At 33.3% G+C, this 13,692-nt stretch overlaps 1 protein-coding gene across 2 annotated transcripts; it reads left to right on the forward strand.

Moving 5' to 3' along the window:
• The first annotated feature begins 1,564 nt into the window (after positions 1 to 1,564).
• On the forward strand, positions 1,565 to 7,877 carry LOC144571386 (cysteine synthase-like). Of its 2 annotated transcripts, none has more exons than XM_078320660.1 (7): positions 1,565 to 1,711; positions 3,698 to 3,825; positions 4,101 to 4,303; positions 4,721 to 4,846; positions 6,054 to 6,212; positions 6,816 to 7,009; positions 7,539 to 7,877. In XM_078320660.1, the coding sequence occupies exons 1-7, from the start codon at positions 1,637 to 1,639 to the stop codon at positions 7,662 to 7,664; spliced, it is 1,011 nt and encodes a 336-aa protein (XP_078176786.1). In that variant the 5' UTR covers positions 1,565 to 1,636; the 3' UTR covers positions 7,665 to 7,877. The 2 variants fall into 2 exon arrangements, with proteins under 2 accessions (XP_078176786.1, XP_078176787.1); XM_078320661.1 differs by having other exon boundaries at positions 6,909 to 7,009.
• Positions 7,878 to 13,692: the final 5,815 nt, after the last annotated feature.

A 13,692-nucleotide genomic window follows, 5' to 3' on the forward strand; every position in this document is an offset into this window, starting at 1 on the left:
CGGCCCATGAAGCCCAATTCAACTTTTTTATTTGATTCAACTCAATTCGCATCTTTGTTGATTGGCTGAGGTAAAAAGGTGGGCCCCACCTACTTCAATATGACTAAATGAAAGGCAGCTAGCGCCATCATCATTTTTTTTCCTTTGAGTCATCTCCATTTCAAACAAAAATGGATACCTCAATTTCTCATTTTATTTAATCTTCAAAATTTAAATGGCCCGGGCTTATATATTTAGGTGAGCTGTGGTTTCTGTTATATCTCGAAATTTTAAAATATAATTAATTTGCTAAATTAAAAATTTTGGTTAATTAAACAACCTTTCATATTTTTGTCTGATTAATTTTAAAGTGAAACTAAAATTTCGAGATATAATCGAACTATGAATTTAATGTGTACTAAGTTAAGAATTTGAATCTAAAATATAAATTCTATAAATTAATGGTAATTATTCGAGTAGTTCATCAATTTAAAAATTCATTACAAGTTATGTTGAACCATTTAGAAAAGAAATTAAAATTTGATTTGTATGAATAAATAAATAATTGAATTCTAAATAAGAGTATAATTATAAGAAGTTATTCGTATAAATAAATAAATTATGGAATTCAATTATATATATTTCTTTTGTAAATGGTTCAACAGAACTTGAGACGAATTTTTAAATTCACGAACTACTCGAATAATTACCATTAATTTATAGAATTTATATTTTAGATTCAAATTCTTAACTTAGTACACATTAAATTCATAGTTCAATTATATCTCGAAATTTTAGTTTCACTTTAAAATTAATCATACTAAAATCTGAAAGATCGTTTAATTAACCAAATTTTTTAATTTAGCAAATTAATTATGTTTTAAAATTTCGGGATATAACAGAAACCACAGCTCACCTAAATATATAGGCCCGAACTGTTTAAAGATTAAATAAAATGGGAAATTGAGGTATCCATTTATGTTTGAAATGGAGATGACTCAAAGGAAAAAAATGATGAATGAAACCATGCATGGCGGCATGGCACTATCTGCCTTTCATTTACTCAAATGTGAAGTAGGTGGGGCCCGCCTCTTTACCTCAGCAACAAAGATGCGAATTAAGTTGAATCAAATAAAAAAGTTGAATTAAAGTATGGGTAGCATTATTAAGCCGACATGTGGTCCCGTCTTCTCACTGCCAATCGCGAGTTCCGAATTTAAATTTCGGACTGTGAATTTTTTTCACGGTTGCGAATTTAACAATTTTGAACCGTAGAATTTTTTTACAGTTCCGAATTTAAATTTCGAACCGTGAATTTTTTTTATGGTTCCGAATTTAAATTCCGGATCGTGTATTTATTCCGCGGTTCCGAATTAAAATTCAGGATCGTAGATTTTTTCTACGGTTTGAATATTTTTTAAATTTTGACTGAAATCTGAATATTTTTATTAAAATATTTAAAAAAATGAGTAAAAACAAAAATGTCGGCAAGATTTTCCTGCGACTTTCTTTTTGCTTTTTATTTTTTTTGGATAAATCCAATTCGCAAGGATTTTTCGGCGACTTGAATTTTGTTTCTTTAACACCCCTCTTCTGTGAACAAGCTCCACTTATCAGGTGCCAAGGAGGATAGAGAGAGAGACGAAGACAGAGAAAGATGGAGGATGGGAGAAGAGGGGTGCCTTCACTGCTCGCTTCTAATGGAGAGCACATTGCCTCTAATATAAGCGAGGTTAAACACAATTTCTTCTCTTTCCCTTTCGCTTTTTATTTTGTTCCACTAACGCGCACACACCTAGGGTGCAAACGGATCGGATACGGATCGGATAGTGGTAAAACTATATCCGTATCTGTTTTTATTTTCCAGATACAGATACGGATCGGATATTAGACGGATACGGATTGGATATTAACCGGATACAGATACAGATATCCGTTTTTTATAATAGTGAATAACATAATTTTTTTCATAATATATATTAAACTATATAATATATATCTACTATTCGGATACGGATAGTTAAAATTCAAAATCATATCCGTATCCGTATCTGCACGAATATTCAGATATCAGATATCTGTATTAAATTTTCGAATACAGAATCGGATACGGTCGGATAATATCTAACCCGTTTGCACCCCTAACACACCACCAAAACAAAAGGTATTTTTTACGTTTTCTTCCCCGTGTACCGTGCTTCTTGTCTGTAAATTTAATTGAATCAATGCACTTTTACTAATTGAGATTTACTGGGAGTCTGGGACTCGTGGCCGGAAATGCTATCTGGATTGGAGACTAAATACTCTAGTTATAATTTGTGCCTCTCAAATTATGGAGAAGTGGAAGTGTGGAACAGATCCACTGCTTGGTTGTACTGTATCCTTTATGGGAGGTTGAGTTCTATTCTGAAAGAAGATCATGAGAATATTAAAAGCAAGGTTTAATAGAGGTGCTATCGGGTCGGGTCGGGTCCGGATACTATTATATTTGGACCTGTACCCTAAAAGTGTTCGGGTCCGAATTTTGATCCATATACTTATTTGTTTAAAATCGGATTGGGTCCGGATCTGGATACCTATCTACTTGAAGATATTTCGGGTCCAATCTTTCGGTTCCGGGTAGATAGATACCCATAACTTGTTTATAGATTATCGGGTCCGGTTCGGATACGAGACGGTTCCAGATTCGGAGTGAGTATATGTCATAACTCCAAAGCATTTGAAAAATCATTTACATTTAAATATAATAATTTTTTAAACATCTCATATCATAAATCATTATAATATAAATAAAAAACTACTGCAAAATAAAAATTATACTAATGATCTTGTTCATGAATAATAAAATATATCATGCTACATAATACAATAAAAATAATAACTCTATAGTTAAAGAAGAGATATAATTTTTAGAAAGTAAAATATTAGAGATGACGATTTCCTTTTTTATAGTTCAAAAAATTTATGAATAAAACACTAATAATTTGTAGAAAGGACATATCAATGAGAACAATAAATTTTCATTATTATGTAGAGGATATTAAGGCAAATATTGAAGGATGCATTCATAGCAATAAATTTTATTTAAAAAATTAATGCGGCCATTACGAAATGAATAAATTTGACATCTATCTGTGTGTATAAGTATAACGAATATGTGATTGAAAAATTCATTGCATTATATTTTCTCACATTTAAGTTTTGAAAAAGTACTGGGCTCACCATAATTTATGCAAAAATTAATATGTAAAGTTGTATTTTTATATATTAATAGTTATTAATATATGTTTTATCGGGTATTTATACGAGTATCGGGTCGGGTTCAGTTATGAGTCGGATAATTAAATGAAACTCATATCCTACCCATTACAGTATCGGTTCCGGTTCGGATCCGGATCAAATATTAAATTATTAATTTTGTAATTGTACCCATAATTTAACATGTTATATTTTTTAAACCATACCCTATCCAAATTAATCGGATCCGGTTCGGTTCCGGATTGGATCCAGGTAATCGGGTAAAAGTAGCACCTTGAGGTTTAATCATTAAAGGCAAGTTCTGCGACCACAAATTTCATACGATTTTTTGGTGAAGCACAAAAGGCTCCTATCTGTGTGCTTGTTAATTCATTTGAGGAGCTTGGGGGCAAAAAAAACAAGCTGAAGATGTATATACAGTTTTAATAGGCATGGTTTTTACTTAATTATTTGTGTTCAGCTTATAGGATGGACACCATTGGTAGAGTTGAAGAAAATAGCACAGAAAGATGGATTGGATGTGAGACTGGTTGCAAAGTTAGAGTTCTACCAACCTCTTTCTTCTGTTAAAGATCGAAGCGCTCTCAGGTTCTTTTGCAATTAATTATATTTTCTAATTTTTAACGAGACAAAAATATTAATTTGCAATGACGTAATGTTTTATGTTTAGGACCTTTATCATGTTTATTTGTGCATACCGTCCATGTTTTTATCCCGTCTCAGCTGATGTTTAAGTTGGTTCTTTTTCTTATTTTGAGAAAACTAGTTAGTGATGGATATTACTGATGTTTCTGATGCTTTAGAAGGGCAAAATGATTCTCATTTTCTTGGAGTATAAATAATATTTAATATTGATTGTTTAGAATGATAGAGGATGCTGAGGAGAAGGGTCTAATTAAACCTGGTGTAACGACATTGGTGGAGCCCACAGGTGGTAATCTTGGACTAGGGATTATTCTTGTGGCCATACAAAAGGGCTATCGGTTTATTGCGGTAATGCCAGCTCAATACTCACTTGATAAACAGATTCTGATGCGATGGCTAGGTGCTGAGGTGCAATTAACTGGTATAAAATATAAATCAAACACTAATAAGCAACAGTTGAAAATTTATTCATGATTGGTACATTACTGCCACAATCTGTTCAGCCTACAGTTTCAGATTTTGGTACAACACTGGTTAGATGCAGTATGTACCCCCAAAGTAGTGAGTATTCATAATTTTTTATTCTAGGATTTATATAACTTTGTTGTTATTTCTATTTCCTGTTGGTTCAACTTTACTTTTTAGGCCCAAAAGTAGTGAGAAAATCTAGTACGATCTGACAGGATATGAAGGCCAGTGCTGAGACAACAAACGATTGTACTGGTGCGGATGGATAACAGTGGTACTGGCCATAACTTGAACCTGGAATACTCCTGAAATGATGGATTAGTGCTGATTTAACATAAGTACCCACCATGACCAGATTTTTCTCTTGTAGATCCTATGAAAGGAGTGGATGGATTAATTGAAAGGACAGAGAAATTGAAGAAGCAAGGACCAAATGTTCACGTACTCAATCAGTTCAACAACCCGGCAAACTCAGAAGCAAATTTCAGATGGACAGGTACTCTTAGAAACCCTGAAATATTTGTTTTCAACTATGTTTTTTTTTTTTCCTTCTGAGAAATTTGTTCTGAAAGATCTTTCTGCAATATGCTTTACCAAAGGTATTTTCAAGTCTTTATGCAATATAATTTAGTGGCTTTCTTTTGGCAATGACGAAGGACCTTTTTTTTTTTTTTCTTTTTCTTTTTTGCAAAAATGGTCCAAAGTTTACCCAACATTTTGGCCGGAAGCAAACATTTGTTGTTGTTGTTGTTGTTTGCAAATAAGACTTGACTAGTTGAGCAAACAAATTATGAACTTCCATTATCCTTCTAGTTATAATTTAAAAATCTGGCATCAATAAGTTAAAAAAAGGCAGAAGCCCACTATATTACTAAAAAGAGTTCTTACAAGACTGATAAGGCATCTTAGTAAGTATTGTATTTGATATAAACTTCAATGTGAGCATCTAAATTGGTCCGGTCTTTTGGCTGGGTTTGGTCATAGGAAAAGAAAATGACCTTACTAAATACTGAATGATGGCAAAATATTTCTTCTTCTTCAAAGCCTTTATTCTCAAACAAGTTGGGGTAGGCTAGAAATAAAACTCAACCGGAATCAGCAACACAGAGACTTTCCAGGAGATCACCCATCCTAGTACTACTCCTGCCCAATTTGTGAGGGTTTTATTTCCATAAAGAGGCTGTTTTTTTATCGCTGGCTCGCCAAGTCTATCACGAACCCTCCTCTTTTTTCTTGGCTTGGGACAGGTTGTGTAGAAACTACACAGGCGGAGTTAATGATGGAAAAATACTAAGTTCAAAAAAACCGGACTAACCTTTGTACATATTTGTAAATATTTTATTTTATCAATCAATTTGTCAGTGGGCTACTAGCCAACTGACAATTTGGCTGAGTTCTTACAAGACCGATAAGGCATCTTACTGAGCACATAACATATAGGAAAAGATAAGGCATCTTATGTGCTCCTTTGTAAATATTTTATTTTATCAATCAATTAGTCATTAGGCTACTAGTCAACTAACCTTTAAAAAAAATGTTATGTGCTCAATAGAAAACCAAGTCTAAAAGTTAGGTGCTTTTTGCATCTTTTTTAAAAGGAAAAAAAAAAGCAAACATCAGAAAATGATGGGTTCTAGTATTCAGTATTCTTAAATATTGGAAGTTAATTTTTAAAATAACCTTATAACAATGTAAACTGTCAGGGCCAGAGATATGGGAAGACACGGCAGGCAAAATAGACATTTTTGTGGCAGGATCAGGGTCAGGAGGCACTGTAAGTGGGGTTGGCAAGTATATCAAGATTAAAAATCCTAATATCAAAGTAGTTTGTGTTGAGCCTGCTGAAAGCCCCGTTATTTCAGGTAATTTCTTTTTCTTTTTTTTTTTAGTACAAATTATGTGGGCTGTTGGAACACCTAATCTAAATAGAAGGTTAATATTAGTTAGGCCTTATAAAATTAATAAAAAAAACATCCTGTATAACCTTGTATAATAATAATTTTTTAATGAGTGAGGCTAAGGTACTATGCTAAGCGCACATCGGTTCGTGCTATGAATCCGTATATTCATTTTAAAGGTCCAAATAGTCAAGGGCGGAAGAAAATTTAGAGGGGGGACTAAAATTTAAAATGCATAATGCACGGTTGGAATTTGATCCCAAGTCTCTGCAATAACAAACTAAAATTCTAACCACTAGGCTACATTCTACAAGCACACATGCAATAATTTATGAAGGAGGCTGAGCTATATAAAAACTTTAAGAAAAATAAAAAATCAATTAAATTTCAAATATAAGGAGTAAAATTTTTGAAATCATGGGGTGACTAAGCACCCCTGGGCTACACATAGATCCGTCCCTGCAAAAAGTCGATCTTAATTGTACAACATGATTTCCATATAAAAATATGAATAGAAGGTGAAAATATGAATACTGTCAAAATGAAGCTCTTGATGTGGCATTGCAGGGGGTGAGCCAGGCCCTCACATCATACAAGGATTAGGGCCAGGAATAATTCCCGAAAATCTAGACACATCAGTAATTGACGAGGTTTTGACAGTGTCGTCTGAGGAAGCCATGGAGAATGCTAAGAGACTTGCCGTGGAAGAAGGTGTTCTTGCCGGCATTTCTTCTGGAGCTGCTCTTTCCGCCTCTCTAAAGGTAACAGATTATCTTATAAGCCCATGGTGTTATATTTTGACTCTTCATGATCATTCTTTCTTATATGTGCATTTGTCAGCATAGGACAAAGGATGAAACATGTGGTCTGCAAAGAATAGGAAATTTATTTTTATATTTATTTGAGTAAAGTTGGGAGTAAGCTATTCAATTATTTTAATATTTACAAGAAATTTTCATTCGGATTTCAAATCTGCGACTTTCCACACAGATTTTGATTATGCAATATTTCACACGGCGATCATTATTTTTAACACTAGACCAAAGACGAATTATGGATAGGAAATTTATTTTAACATTTCACAATATAAGGATACAAACTAATTAGTAATTAAGTTCCAAATAAAATTTCGGGACTTCTTAGTTCCACCATATACTAATTTAATATAACTCCTGTCGGAAGTAATTAAAGATTTCAATCCAACACCTGAAAAGCATATGAAAATCAAAACCTAGCATTCCTTTGTATTTTCTAGTTTTTTTATAGACCTTTTTTCTTTCTTTTATTTAGTTGGCTGCTAAGGAGGAGAACAAAGGAAAGATGATTGTGATGATGCTTCCAAGTGGCGGAGAGAGGTACACAAACTCAATTCTCTTTGCAGAGGTGAAAGAAGAATGTGCTAAAATGACCTTCTAATTTAGTATTGCTAGTTTGTTACCGTCACAAATTAAACCCTAGTTTGTAAAATTTTGTTTGTAATATGGTTGGCTTCAGTCATTGCGCCACCTTTGTTAAAAGAACATTATATCACTGAGGATCTTTGTATTTTTAATTCAGGCCTGGATTTTATAACTCGATACTCCCAGGATTATGTTGTACCTTTAAATTTACATATGTCAATTTTTACACCTCATTTGTTTTGTCTTTGATCTTTCGTCTCTTTTTCTTTTTTTTTTATAAATTGAAAATCAAGCCACCCAATTAATTAATATCCACAAAAATTCAATCGGAAAACAAGAAAGAGAAATCCCACTTGAGGAAAAAGTCCTTTAAAGAACGCCATACATTCATGAACAATTCTTATGATAGTCTCAAGAAACAAGAGACCGTCGTCTATGGGACTGCAGCTTTGCTTTAAGGTTCTGGAGAGGGCTGTGTGCACAATTTAATATCAGGATGGGAGATGTCCGGGAGGTTCGCAACATGTGGCCAGACTTACAGCATCTTTCTGGTCGAATGAGGAGACATCAATGAGTAGTCTGGGCGGCAGGAGCATAGGCAATCTGGAAAGAAAGGAATAGAAGATTCTTTTCGGACAAGAGTAAACTAGTGGATATTTTAATTAATGAAACATCCATTATTACCATGCAGTGGTTGTGTAATATTTAAAGAAGGGCGAAGGAGTAAGGGTATAAGCCAAGTAGGTGCATACGTAACACAACTGGTGGTTTTATCTACAATTTGAAAAATTGAGCGAGCTCTTTTTTTTTTCCGTTTAGCCTTTTTTTATCTTTCTTTGTGTAAATAATATTGTGAATACTTTGTACATAATTTTTTTTATCCAACCTTCAAAAAAAAGATAGTCTCAAGAAACATGCAACTACTATAAAAACGTGTTATATTAATTTTTCACATGATCCGATGATTTTTTTTTTTTAATTGAAGATTGTCATCGAATGTCATTGTAAAATTACGTTTCATTTTGAATTTTTGGTTCCATGTTATTTTGTTCCATTCCAATATTTATCATTATGTTTAATTCGGTGCCACTGTAATCCCAAGCAACTTGTTAAAAGTTTAATTTACAATCAAATTTAACTCCAAACTTAATTCATTTCCTCTCTATTGCTCACTTGATGAAAATTTAAAAAAATATATTTACTCTAGTTATTAAAGGTAATGTCCGTCACAGAATTAAATTCGAAGATTCTCTATAAATATTTAATGTTAAATGTGAAGAGTTTGTCACACATCTTTATCTAAACAAAATAGTTAGAAAAACTATGCAGGAATCTTCAGACACGATTTCAACTTGTTGGTTTAAAATATAATAAAAATGTTGAACATCTTTATCTAAACAAAATAGTTAGAAAAACTATGCAGGAATCTTCAGACACGATTTCAACTTGTTGGTTTAAAATATAATAAAAATGTTGAAATTGTTGGAACATTATTGTTACATATAAACAATTCAATTCTATATGCCACTATTGATCGACCTATGCCAAAATGGTCATCATGCAAAATTCATCAATTCTTAGGGAGCAGACACAATACTTGACTCCATTAGCGTATTTATGCAAAGCTTCTCTCAAAAGCGGTTGATGAACTTGTAAGACGGCGGCAAGAAAAACTTCGTGCCGATGTAGAGGTTGAAGCGTCGGCGGCCTCCTTAGTGGTAGGATAAAGCCTTCCAAAGCTACAAGACTGCCCTTGTGAGATCGTGTTCACAATTTCTTAATGATCTCACCTCTCTATTCTTTAATGGGGAGAAGTAGAGAAGGCTACAGAATTGACTAGATGACGGCTAGAAAATTCTGCAACTTTTCGTATATCCTTGTGCTTTGGGGACCAACCTATTTATAGAGAGGAGGAGTTGGCACATTGCCAAACCCTAACCCTAAACAGATTTTCTGGCCTTATGCCAACTTAAAAAAGGTATTTTGTGCTATTGCATCAAAAACCGTGCAGTCGCATCAAAATCCGTGCAGCTGCTGAAAAATCTGTTTCCTTAATTGCAAATCTCAGAATCAGTCCATCAATGATTTGATTTTTGCCTAAATTGTTCTACACATTTGTGAACCACATCCTAATGAATATATTGATTGTCTATTTCTTTATTTGATCACTTTAATTGACAACCATATATGACAGTAAACAATGCATAATTAGATTACATATATGCTCAATGTTGGCATTAAATCCAACGAGGTTGGCAATAAATCCAACAGTCTCCCACTTGAGCAATATGTCATGACTTTTTAATTATGCATTGTGTTCCTTATGTGCGCACATTTCTTTACTGTCTTCCTTATATATTCTCAAACCAATTCGGTCCATCAATTATACTAGTAAATGACTAAAGCGGCATTCGTCGCATTTATTCGCAACTAAACCCTCAATAATCACATTACTAATACAGCTGAATGACATGAATCATGATGTGGATGTGTAGCATAGAAATTACATGTAATTGTGATCTTCACATGCCTATTTCTAACTTGGTCTCCCACTTAAGTCTTGAAACTGAATTTCATAAATTAACTGAATATTCAAACATAAATGAGAAACAGAATGTCAAAACTTCATAATATATATAACACTTGTTACATGTCACGAGTTATATATCCAAAATTACAATGAAAAATAGAACATTAAATTTCAAATAACAAACTCCCACTAAAACTGAATATTCTTAATAGAGATTACACCCATATGAGCAACATGCTCTTCAAACTTAGCCGGTGTCAATCTCTTAGTAAGAAGATATTCTAACCAGTGTTGTAAAATGCGGTTTTCATGCGGTATGCGGAATGCCACTGCATACCGCATATACGGTATGCGGCCGCATATGCGGATTTTAATGCGGACTTATATATGCGGATTTTGTACATAGTGGTGTCTCCATAAATATAAAAAAATTAATATCTTAAAATATATAAGTTAGGAAAAAAAATAAAAATAAAAAATGTCTCCAATCATATAAAAGTTGGAGAAGTTCCCTGCATGAAATCAGGTCAGCCACCTATTCAGGTTGACATTTAGAGCCTCAATATTAAAGAAGCTCACTGCATGAAATCAATTTAGCCCAGCGCATTTGTACGTACCTAGTGGTGTCTCTCATTTTCCAAGCATCCAGCCCATTTGAGAGTTCATTTACCCCAGCGCTCAGCCCAATTTAGCCACAACTCACACCCATCCGGTTAGCACTTAGGCGAATAGTCCCACAGTATCAAAATAAAAGTTTCAATGCGCTGGAGGGCTTATAAAAGAACTGAGGAGGCACTGGACAAATTAACGGACGGATCCGGGACTCAGTTAATGGGTTCGGGATTCGGAGTTCTTCATATTTTTTTAGTTGCGGTAATGGATTTTGATTTTTTTGAATCCGTTAACTAAAATCCGCATAAGTGGATTTTATGCGGTCGAAGGTCGCAACCGCATATGCGTCCGTATATACGGCCGCATAAACCGCATTTTACAACACTGATTCTAACATAGAGTCTGTTCCTACATGTTCTATTTTCAATTCACCATTCTGTACTCTTTCCTTTATTTTACTTTATTTTAGCGTTGTTTCATTAACTGAATAATACTTGGGGCACTTGTTGAGACTAGATTTGTCTCTATTCTCTATTGAGATTTATTTTCTGGTTTATTGTTTTGCTTGTCATACTTAAGGATAACCTTGGGATAAACTTAGAATACTTTTGGATTTTATCCCTTCGTATTTCAATCCCTAGGCTAAATGATGCATCACTAAAACCTTCCAACTCTAAATTCTTTATCATAAAGTTTTTAGTTTATTGCAAAATATTTATATCGTTATCGGCAAGCAATATGATATCCACATATAAAACCAGAAATACAAACTCACTCTCACAGAACTTAAAGTATACAAAATCATTCAATAAATTTATCTCAAAACCAAACGACATAATCTCACTATGATTTTGTAATACCATTGTTGAGACACTTTCTTTAGTTCATAGATGGATTTCTTAAGTTTTCACACTATAGACTTTGCGTCTCTTGACACATAGGTTTCTAGTTGCACCATATAGATTATTTCATTAATGTCACCATTTAGAAACGATGTCTTAATATCCATCTACTAAATCTCTAAATTAAAATGCATAACCAATGCCAATATGATCTTGAAAGAGACTTCCAAAAATAGAGTTTGATGATTCAAATAACATATCAATCAATATGTCTTCCTTTGGGCTGACAATATTGATTATATGTAAACATAATAATCATCACTATACTCTATGTGCACATAATTTTAACAATTATTAACCTTTCTTTGGGCCGGTTAATGCTTGCATTCATTAAATAAAATCAAATATAAAATATCTTAAATCTTTGGAGACAAGACGAGCTTTATATTACTCCTCATTACTAATGAGTTTCACATCTTTAGGTAATGGAGTAATTTCCTAATGTCATTGTCAATTAATGATTATATTTTTTTGGGTAAATTTCGCTGGAGGTCACTAAACTTTGTTATTTGTCACAAATTGGTCACTCAACTTTGATTTGTCCCTTTTGAGTCACTCAACTTTGTTATTTGTCCCAATCAAGTCACTCAACGTTTTCCATCCAAATTTTTAACGGAATATGCTAATTCCGTTAGTTTTTTGGATGGAATATGCTAATTCCGTTAAAATTTTGGAAGGAATGGGTATATTCCGTTAATTTTTTGGACGGAATAGGAATATTCCGTTAAAAATTTGGATGGAAAACATTGAGTGACTTGATTGGGACAAATAACAAAGTTGAGTGACTCAAAAGGGACAAATCAAAGTTGAGTGACCAATTCGTGACAAATAACAAAGTTTAGTGACCTCCAGCGAAATTTACCCTATTTTTTTTTATTGGCACTTCTAAATTTTCTTGAGGATTTCCAGCATTGTCTGAAACAATCTGGCGTACAACAACATCTTCCAAAACTTCATGCAACCTTGAGTGGCCTGCACTCGTCTTTGGATTTTTATTTTATGTTGTTTCATCTTGTTGAGTTTGAGTTTCAATAATTATTTCGTCCGTAGAGGTGTTTTGAGTAAAACTCGGATCTATATCCACAAAACTCGCAATACCTAATGGAATATTTGTATATTCCGATTCGAAATCAATTATTTTCTCACCCCCCACAAACTCAACATCCTCCAAAATTTTTGCATTTTTTTTTCTCAAATACATTGTGTTATGTAGGATTATAAAATTTATAACCCCTTGAGTGCTCATTAATGCTTCTTCATGAACCTCTTCATTATCATAAGACACATGCGATTAGACCTGTTTCACTTTTCCTTTTCCTTCTTTTGATCAGAAGTACTTGTATCCGTAATAGTGAGACAAGTTTCTCTAAACGCACGGTCCAGATCGATGACACTGAGAACTATTACTATGTTCTCATGTCAAAATTTGAAGTTGGTTCTATTCAACATAAAAATATTGTTTAGGCCTTTAACAATGCTAACTGAAAAATCGCAAAGAACAACACAAATAAAAAATCTGAATTTATAAATTACATTCAAATAAAGGCCCAACTTGCTCAAAATATATGAGATGATTTTCCCTTTTGTTACTATACACACGAATTTCACAACCAGGTAAGTTCCCAGGTAAGTCAGGGATCCCTAAGGATACACTTCGAATTCCGACTTGCCTAGACAGAACTTTCCTCGACATTGTTACATTCATAGTATCGTAACTTATCTCAATAAATCACCAAATATTTTATGAGTCTTAATATCATCATAAAACCAAAGTATCGTTTTCCATTAAGCGGCTACCTTTGGGTAACGGGTCAATTTCTTATGATACTTTGGCGCAATAATAAAGTATTGATAACCTAGAACATACCGAACAACATGCCTTCCTTTGGGCCGACAATGTTGACATATGTGTAAAATTTTTGATCATCACTATACTTTATTATTACTCACTTGCACAAATAATTTTTATAACCATTACCTTCCTTTGGGCCGATAATGAT

The sequence above is a fragment of the Carex rostrata genome, chromosome 19 (assembly GCF_964058835.1).
Source record: "Carex rostrata chromosome 19, lpCarRost1.2, whole genome shotgun sequence".
NCBI classification, from domain to species: domain Eukaryota; kingdom Viridiplantae; phylum Streptophyta; class Magnoliopsida; order Poales; family Cyperaceae; genus Carex; species Carex rostrata.

Coding starts and splice junctions, on each gene's coding strand:
- LOC144571386 (XM_078320660.1), top strand. CDS start 1,637: ATGGAGGATGGGAGAAGAGGGGTGCCTTCACTGCTCGCTTCTAATGGA. Junction 1,712..3,697: donor TTGCCTCTAATATAAGCGAG/GTTAAACACAAT, acceptor ATTTGTGTTCAG/CTTATAGGATGGACACCATT. Junction 4,847..6,053: donor AGCAAATTTCAGATGGACAG/GTACTCTTAGAA, acceptor GTAAACTGTCAG/GGCCAGAGATATGGGAAGAC.